The 9807-nt window shown below is 34.3% G+C and overlaps 1 protein-coding gene and 1 long non-coding RNA gene across 11 annotated transcripts in view; one reads left to right on the forward strand and one right to left on the reverse strand.

The window, feature by feature from the left end:
• Nucleotides 1-9807, forward strand: part of LOC102675205 — a 109605-nt gene that overhangs the window by 42737 nt on the left and 57061 nt on the right. Inside the window, exon 3 of one of the 3 annotated variants that reach the window (XR_004150904.1) lies at nt 9524-9796. The exons of the other annotated variants lie outside the window; for them this stretch is intronic. This is a non-coding gene — a long non-coding RNA (uncharacterized LOC102675205). Of the gene's footprint in view, nt 1-9523; nt 9797-9807 lie in introns of those variants that run through there. 3 annotated transcript variants of the gene reach the window in all.
• Nucleotides 1-9807, reverse strand: part of LOC102674467 (regulating synaptic membrane exocytosis protein 1) — a 138414-nt gene that overhangs the window by 33231 nt on the left and 95376 nt on the right. For all 8 annotated transcript variants that reach the window (XR_004150899.1, XR_004150900.1, XM_031511906.1 and 5 more), the window contains 2 exons: nt 6520-6698; nt 3582-3650 (listed from right to left, as the gene is read on the reverse strand). Coding sequence is in view for 6 of the 8 variants with exons in the window: in XM_031511906.1 (XP_031367766.1) it covers nt 3582-3650; nt 6520-6698 (248 nt within the window). In the remaining 2 variants the exon portion in view is untranslated. The remainder of the gene's footprint in view (nt 1-3581; nt 3651-6519; nt 6699-9807) is intronic.

The following is a 9807-nucleotide window of genomic DNA, read 5'->3' on the forward strand; positions in this document are numbered from 1 at the left end:
ATTACGTAAAAAAAAAAAAAGAAAAAAAAACGGAATAACAAATAACGAAAAAAGTCGAAATGGATTTCGTTAATTTGTTCGGTCAATTTCCACGAATTATCCCGAAGTGAACTCAGTCGCGGTTTTATCTCAGTCAACTCAGATTACACGTGGTTAGACGAGAGAGGGAAGGCAAACAATGAATATTCCTCTTGACGGATGTCCGTAGTAACGAAGTAAAGCGTGCGATTAACACCGAACTAATTTAATACCAACGTCACGGCTAATGAAGCCCGCACGCACGCGTGTATAGCAACAGGTATATCCATTCGATGTTTCTAGCGTTAGTTAGTAATGGCGGGATTAACGCGTCCTCTATTCGCGAGAACGAAAGAGCCAACCTCCTCTAATCAGAATCGTTAATCTTCGAGCATCTCGCGGAAATTTCACTTCGAACACCCCTCGTTTCATCATCCATTCCGACCTATTTCTATCTTCGTTCGTGAAAACGAGATGGATCATAATACGTCATAATTCCGTGCCTTGACGAGTCGGAAAGGGGGGAAGGGAAAATGGCGGATCTGTGATCCGAACGAAGGAAGGAGAGCAAGTTGGAGGATTCATTTTGTTTGTTTGCGTCGTGCGAGCATAGAAGGGGAAAGGAAAGAGAAAAATAGAAGAAAAAGTAAGAAAGAAAAAAGAATATTGAAGATTTGTTATTCGTATAGAGAAAGAAATAAATAGGAAAAATAAAAGGAGAAAAAGTAGAAAAGAAGAGGAAAAATGGAGGATGTGTATCTTGAACGAGGAAAGAATAGCAAGTTGAAGGATTTGTATAGAGAGAGACGAAAATAGAAAGAAGAAAGAGTAGGAAAGTTGACGAAAAAGGGGGAAATAGCGGATAATGAAGAAAGACAAGTTAGAAGGTTTGTTATTCGAAAATAGAAGAAAAGATAGGAAAGTTGACGAATCGAAAAGAACGGAAATGGCAGATTTATAATGAAGAAAGGCAAGTTGGAAGATTTGTTATTCGTATGCAAACAAAAAGAGAGAGAGAGAAAGAGAGAGGCAAATAGGAAAAATAAAAGAAGGAATAGATTGCTCGTGAGCAGACAGAGGAAGATAGAGAATTGACCAGTTTTGATGGGCGTCGACGCGAGAACGCCAATCAAGGGCCGTCATTCAGGCTTAATTAACAGGGTGGGAATACCGGGCCTACGATAAGGTCTGGGAGCCGCAGGCTTGTTCTGGTAATGACGTTGCAGCGTAATTATCTGATCGGTTGCCCGTTTCTCTACGGGATTTTCGATAAATACTCGAGCCAGCCTCCATCTTGTTAACGTTCGTCCATGAGATGGATCCTGATGGCGGCCCTCGAAAATTTGCCACCCAGATTCCCCCGTAAGGCAAATCGAATTTCCCTCTGCCCTTTCTCTCCGCCAATCGCATTAATTCGTTCAACGAGCGCTGCCAGCTCGAACGGATAACAAAGATGATTATTTGTCGAGATAATACGAGATCAAACGAAGCGATCCGTTTCAAATCGATAGATAATGAAGCGGATTTTATAATCATCGTTGATTAAATTTTAATAATTTGAACAGAATTTTCAACTCATGATTGAACTCTGGCACCTGTTTGATGAAGGAAATAGTTGAAACCATATTTTTCTATAAATATAATATTTTCTAATAAATAATAATAAACAAAGGGAATAATATACGTTTGAAAAGGATCGTGGCTTCCTCGCAAGCGGCAGAAAAGAATTTTCACAAAAGGAAATCGTTATTGAACAGATTCGGTGAAATCAGCGAGGAGAAGTGAGAAAATTGAATTTGAAAGGATTCCTTGAAAGAAATTATGATCTTTCATTCGAATACCGTCAAAGTCTATTTATTTACGTGGGTTAATAAAGGGGAGGGAGGAAAGAGTATTAAGATAGAGACGAAAGGGAGATGTAGAGAGGCGTTTAAAAGCGTGTTGGGCCAGAATTCGATGGAATAGAACTTTTTCTCGAGATTTTTACCTTAGAAACGATTAATTTAATTCAAAATAAAGCATTATGAGATTAATTGTAACCGTGAAAGCAGATAAAGATTGGCAATCTAATTTGTGAAACAGCATCCAGCTCTTTCAATTTTTAAGCAATCCTGAGAACACGTGTAAACTGTCGGCCAACGTTAACAAGTTTAATTACGCTCGCGCTATCTATCTATCTTCTTCTTTCTGGAAGGGTAAAGACGTTGTGTTAATTTTTGGGACATTTCATGGAATTAGATTTTATTACGAATATTTTGACAATTAAACGAAACAAAGAATCGTAGGAACTTCAATTCGTACATATTAAATTAAACTTTATACAATGTCTCATACATATATATATAATATATGGAAAAAAGATTTTTATCTTTCTGTACTTTTGAAATGGAATATTTAATAACAATTTGCTTCTCGCAAATATCCATGTGGGTTTTTAGCCGCAGAATGTAAATACAAAATGTATAAAGAGGAAAATATATACGTAGAAAATAAGACGGATTTAAACATTGTACTTGGAACTAGACTTTTGTGCACGATATATCAAATATAAAACGTTCATTGTTCGATTCAATGAGTATACTTTATTTTCATTTAACGATATATATTAACGATGTACCGTTGTAATAAATCACAAATAAATTTCTTAAGTCGTTTGGAAAGCGCTGTGTAAGCACTTTTCATTTCAATCCAGTCTGCTGAATCATTAAAGGTAATCAATTAAATATCGAACTTGGGATTTTTCAACTCGAACAACTTTTACAAATTTTCTGCAATAATTATTTAATGCGATTAAACGTAGTGTAAATTTTCAAACGTTTCTCTCCATTACTCTAAATCTCACCTTACAAGAAAAAGATTCTTCTAACTTTTGAAAATTCAAAAGTATCGAAAATGGAAGTATGTATCTTTGATGTACGTCCTCCATCAAATTATAACCTCGAACAATCTCTGTTACGATAAACTCTCCACTGTTCCCAAATTGTAACGAATTTCCCCGAATCGATCATTTTAACGCGTTTCGTATCCTCGCGTTCGAATTAAACCGCGTGATTCATCGGTTTTAGGTACACTGTCGTATCCTGTACAAAGGATAATTTTAATTTTAATCCCCACGTGGTAATAATTCGTTCTTTCGCTCCGTGTTCGATGTTCGATTTTTCGACCAGGATTCGATGCGCCGACCAATTCATCGCGCATCTCGAGAGGAGTGAAAAGTGAGCAAACCTATTCAGAAAGAGCAACGAGTAATTAAACGTCACGCGCACACCCTGCCGGCGCTGCGCGTAACTGTTTTCATTGCTTTCCCCCTTTATCAACCTCTTTACGAACCATCGTTTTATCCCGCGTGTCCGCCCGGTTTCACCGCGTCTCTTCTCAATTATCCACGCGCTCTTCTCGCGATTCGAAATAATTTTTCCAATTTTCGCTCGAGGAGTGAAAAAAGAATATCCGCGCGTACATTAAATGCTCGCAGAATATTTTGAGAACGGTGGGAAAAGAATCTCCTTCGCCTTTGAGAATTAATCTCAAAATTAATTTTTCAAAAATAATAACGTACTTACTTCTATGCCCTTTGTCCAAACTCGGATCTCTTCTCAGTTTTATTCTCCTCTTCGCGTTCACCCAGGGCGCTGCAATAAACGACAAAGTGTATTTGATATACATTTTTTTCTTTAATAGAAGGCTAAGGTATATATATATATATATATATATATATATATATCTTTTTCAACAAAGGAATGGAACGAGATTATCGTACTTTCTTTCGTACAATACAGACGCGTAACTTCCGCTCAATGTAGCGTAAAGATGATTTCGTTTATACCCGAAATTCTACTTCCGATCGATGCTCGTTCTCGCAGAAAGTGATTTGGTATATCTTAGCCTTTTTTTTTTACAAGCGTTGGACGTTTTTTCTCGAGAGATGGAATGAAAATCTATTGCAAGATCGATAATAAGATTTTGGAAACAATGCATGTTTCGAGGTTGCGAGAGAATTATTATTTTTATCGAGAATCGTGTCTGTTACGAAATATTCTTATTCCTTTTTTCTCGAGTTGATCGATTGAAATCTTTTAGAAAGATTATTATATTATCGGATCAGAGACTCGTATCTAACGGAAATTTTTCTTTTCGAAAGGTCTAATTGAAGTTTCTTAGACACAGGGAAAGGATTCTCGTATCCTTTTTTGCCAGGAATCTGTAAAATTTCATATACGTCATATACTAAATCCGTGGGAAATTGCGTCGAAAATAATCAGTTTTATCTTTCGGGATAACCTTCATCTTTCTTTATCTCTTGTCCACCTTGTTCTTTGTTTTTTCTTCGATCAAATTCCCACCACGGATATTTTTATTCTGTCGAAAGATGTCCGATAAAAGTTTAGAGGGAAAATAGATTCTCCCTGCTTTTAGCCCTTCTACGATATACTTATCGTAAAGAATAATAACATACGTTGTTTTTCCAACTTGCCATATAGAATATATATTTTTTCTGTTTTTTTTTTCTGTGTCTTTTTTTGTTTAAAAAATATATATATATATATACATAGCATTGTAGTCGTGAAACAATAGTTTCAACAACTACGTAATATTTTCAAATCGGAAAAAAATGTACGTGGAATGTAAGCAACGTTAAAAATGGGCGTGTAATTTATTTCATTTTGAATTTTCAGGGAGGAAAAAGGTAGTGAAAAATGACGCAAAACAGGTGGCGTTACGAATCGTCGTTAACTTTTTGTCAGAATTTCTTTCCATTCGTTACCATTTGAGGCCTTTATGCTTCTCATACGCTTCATTATTTTAATATTTTTGCTCAAAACTCTTTTTCTTCTTCTTTTTTTTTTTTTTCTTTTTTTCACTTTCTTTCAGTTTCATTTTACACACAAAGTGCAGCGAAGGTTTTTTTGAAGATGTTCGCTTTGAAACATTTTTTTTCTCAAATATCATTCACAAAGCCACTTTTTATATTCGTAAGAAGCGTTAGTTTTACGGACTATTCCTCATTTTTGTATAACGCGTTTAACAATGAGAGAATACTTTTTTCTCAGAATTTTTACAGAATTTCAAAAATTTGGCCTTTCTTCACATTGTCCACCGAGTTATTCAATTTCCGATTTTGTAATTAAATAGAATTTAATTACCAACACGCATTTTCCATTTTCTTCATGGGAGAGATATTTAGATCTGATATTTGAATCACATTTTCCATTCACTTTTTTCGCATTGTCCTGATATTTTATATATAAAATTAACGACGTTTCTTTTTTATTATTAAATCATACAAACCATTATATCCCTTAAAACTCTAAGAATAATACGTCTTTACTGGTATTATTAATGCTTGGTAGTGAAACAACGAAAATAAAAAAAAAAAAAGAGAAAGAAAAGAAGGAGGAGAAACTAAACTAAATTGAAAGACAGGTGAAAATTATTTTGAGAGGGAGATGCAAAGAGGATTCGAGCAAACAGTCAAAGGTATTACGAAATGAAGTTATGAATTTTTAAAAGGATCCGATACAGAGATACCGCATCGGGAGGAGAAACTTTATTATCACGTTATCCGCCTCTCTAATTACATCGACAGAGTAACAGCTTTCCCCCTCTCGTGGAAGAAACTTCAACGACCCAGATTCAAAATTTGAATATTCGATTACACCTTGTTCTTCCTTCCTTCCTTTTAAACCCTCCCCCCTTGCACTTAACCGTCCCCAATCTCTCGATATCGGTGTATTACATCCTCGATTTCAGTTTCATCAGACCATTTCACCACTGCAAAAACTTTGCGAAAAGATGTTCGAGGATCGCCTCGAGACAGATATCGCCGAGTTGTCTTTGTTATCTCGAATAACAAACCTCGCCCCGGGCGCGAATAAAGCAACGAAAGTGTCTTCCTCAACAAGTATCCTCTTCGACACGAGGATTCCGTTAATATCTGTCGCCCAAAAAATTAGGGAGGATCTACTCGCAATTCTTAATGTTTTAATAATAATTTTCTATCATGAGTTATTATATTATATATTTATATATTAATTTATATTCTAAATATTTTTATTATAAGTATTTAATTTGTTATTAGTAGATTGGTTCGTCTAAGTTGTTTCAATATAAATATCAAAGCCATGGAAGAAAACTATTCTTGTCCATTAATTTTTAAATAATTTCCGTTAGTTTAGATTGGATAATTTAAATCGGCTGATGTAGTTAAACCTAACCGACCACTAAATACCATTAAATTCTAAAACGAATCGAACATCGATGTACAGTTTAATCGACTGCTAATAATTTATAATTTTCATATAAACTGTAATTATTGACAAGAAGCGTTTCATTTCAAATTCTATCTCTCTTATCTTATCGTGTCAACGTATCGAAATTTGAGTAAAAAAAGATTCTTTAAACTACAAAAAAAGAAACACGAAAAAAAAAAAATATTGAAAATCGCGAATGGTCGCTTTATTATTAAGGCGAGGGAAAGATTTTAAGAGGCCTTTTACTCACTCATGTCATTGTCCGCGTGATGGATAACGATCTTGATACTTTCCCCGTCGACGAGGCTTCCTTGCCGTGCCAATTCACGATCCTCGGCCGCGACCCTGTTCACAGCCGACGGAGGGGCGACTTTTGTCGCGGCCGAGGAGGCCGAAGATGCCAATCCCTTTATGGCGTTTATATCCGGCCTGAAATCAAAGTGTCGCTCGTTCATTTTTACCCCGCATTGCTACATGGATGAAGGAAATAATCTAACAAACGTGGTTCTGAAATGGAAAAACGTAAAAGAGAAAAAGGGAGTAATGGAGGGAAGAACACAATTATTCGATGTTTATTAATTTTTTGAGAAAATTTTATTTCTTCAAAATTAGAGAAGAGAAACTCTAGAGTGAAACTCTTTTTTGCAAAAAGGTATATGTTTATGTAAATGGAGATGTGACTTTTGGAGGAATATATAATAATTTCGTAATAATATTTTATTATAGGTTTAAAATTCACGTTGATACGTTTTATTAATTTCGAATCGAACGTAGGCGTTAAATTCGGTTTTTTTTCGCCTCGGTTTCAATAATTAATACAGCATGTGAATCGATCGATTCGACGGGAGAACGATTCGAAATTGAACGAAGGTGCATTTTGGCTTCCCTCTACTTGAGTTTAATCGAGTTTGACCAAATGGGAAGATGCTTTAATCTTCTTAAACAAATATATAATTAGATTTTTCGAGTTAAATTTGTTTTTATATTTGTCGATTGAAACGCGCTTAAGTTAAAGAATCATTGGAACGGGGAAAACGTGGCCAGTCACGTTCGCGGTGTTTGGAGAGGAAATGATTGGAACGAGTTGGGAAAAGGAACGAATCATCGAAGAACGAGTCACGTTCGGCGTTATCTATCTGTAGCCAAAGACGAGGAATTATTACGTGATTGTATGAAGTCAAATCCATTCAAAAGACGCAGCTACGTAGCTGGTGTTTTAATGAGACGAGAATAGGAGACTTTTAAAGAAAAATCGTTTCAAATCATTTCTTTTCATATCGAAATTATTTTTCCTATACTTAAATTTTGTACGAGATTCAAAAAATCGGATCGATGAAATGAACTATTAGAAACATTTTTTTTTTCTTTCTCTCTCGATTATTGGTCCATTCGTTCAAAACACTAATTTTTGAAATACGAGAAATTTCACAGTAAAATTGTTATCTCAATATTGAAATTATTATATAGGATCAAATTATATCAATATTGTTGAATTTATATATATGTAAAAACTGTCTTGAATATTTATTGCAAATTTTTATTGCGTGAATTAGTGGATGCGATCGCTGTTTCTGTTTAATGCGATGAGACTTCGTAAAGTAAGATAAATCGTTTCAAATCATTTCTTTTTATATCGAAATTATTTTTCCTATATTTAAATTTCATACGAGATTCAAAAAATCGGATCGATGAAGGGAAATGAACTATTAAAAACATTTTCTTTTTCTTTCTCTCTCGATTATTGGTCTTTTGATTATTCGTTCAAAGCATAATTCACATAAAAAAAAAAAACAAATCGTTTCAAACATTTTTTTTTTATATCGAAATTCTTCCATACCTGAATTTCGTACGAGATTCAAAAAATCGGATCGATGAAGGGAAATAAAGTATTAGAAATATTTTCTTTTTCTTTTTCTCTCCATTATTGGTTTCTTGATTATTCGTTCAAAGCATAATTCACATCAAAAAAAAAAAATAAATCGTTTCAAACATTTCTTTTTTATATCGAAATTCTTCCATACCTGAATTTCGTACGAGATTCAAAAAATCGGGTCGATGAAGGAAAATGAATTATTAAAAATATTTTCTTTTTTTTTTCTCTCGATTATTCGAAATATTCGAAATCCATTTTAAAGCATTAATTTTCAAATACGAAAAATTTCAATAAATTACAATAAAATTACAATAAAATTATCTCAACGTTAAAATTATTTATAATATATATATTAAAATTATTATTATACACAATCAAATTATATTACTATCGTTGAGTTTACGTATACGTAAAGGCGCGACACGTATCTTGTATATTTATGCGCGAATCGAGCGTCATTGGACGCGATCGGTGTTTTCATTCTGTTCCGTTTGTTTCGAACGCGACACAGCGAGCTCAGTAGAGGAAAGGCATCGGCACGATTCACATGTACGTAACACAGTTTATCCTTATTTCCTTTATTAAATATATTCTTTCTTATTGCATATTCTTTATTTTAATCAAATCGTCTCGCAATCTATTCATTAATATCTCTACGAGTGAAAATAAGAAAAGAATGTTGTGTATAAGCACAAGTCTGCAAATAACGTTTTATTACATTAAAGAAAAGAAGTTTACCATCCTATTCTTTATCTTGTTTTCTATTAGTTCTTTCTATTAGCCGCTTGAATTGACCGATTTGAACGATACACAATCGCTTTCCTCACAGATATAAATCTCTAAATTTCAAATACAGTAAACATGAAGAAACACACTTTATAAATACCATTGTCTTATTAATTGCGTTTCGATGTAACGAACTCTCTCTATGAACTTTAGATTTCATATTTTTATTATAACTTTTTATATTTGCAGATTTAATATTTACGATTTAACATTCTTCTCTTATTTTCTTATATAAGCTGGTACATGTTTAATCCCTGTGCAATGGATTCGTATATACTATAAATATATCAAACTAATTCCAATTTCCAATGATAACGTGGATCAAACGTGTACCTATCGTATTTATAATAAAAAATTAAATGAAAAGTTACAGTCTCAACCATCAACCTTAAACAACGAACGAGCCAATTGCACTCGATATCGCGATTACAAATACGATCTCCAATTTCGTTCATCGCGAAATATATTACATTATAAGAAGGAGAAACGGCGAGCCAAAGAAAAAAAAAAAAAAAGAAAAAAAGAAGTTGCACTCTTTATCTCCTCCGCTCTTTCGTAAAATCCTAATTAATCTGCTTCTCGAACAAATCTGCAGCTCGCGAAACGACCATCCTTACTCGGAATAGTGGAAGATCGAGTGGCTTAAGCGGGAGTGGGGAGGGGGAGGTTCATGCTCGAAAAGCGCTGAATTAAGTGAAACAGGGCGTTTCGCGTGGTTTCTGCTCGACCTGCTTGGTCGAGGTTCGAGCAATCGATACGCCCGATTTGAATACGTCCACGCGGAGAAAGAGCGGAGTAGTTAAGCGTGGTTGACGAAGAGAGGAAAAGAAAAGAAAAAAAAAAAAAAGACGAGGGAAGAGATGATGATGGAGGAAAAAA

Source organism: Apis dorsata, unplaced genomic scaffold (assembly GCF_000469605.1).
Source record: "Apis dorsata unplaced genomic scaffold, Apis dorsata 1.3 scaffold_32, whole genome shotgun sequence".
NCBI lineage: Eukaryota > Metazoa > Arthropoda > Insecta > Hymenoptera > Apidae > Apis > Apis dorsata.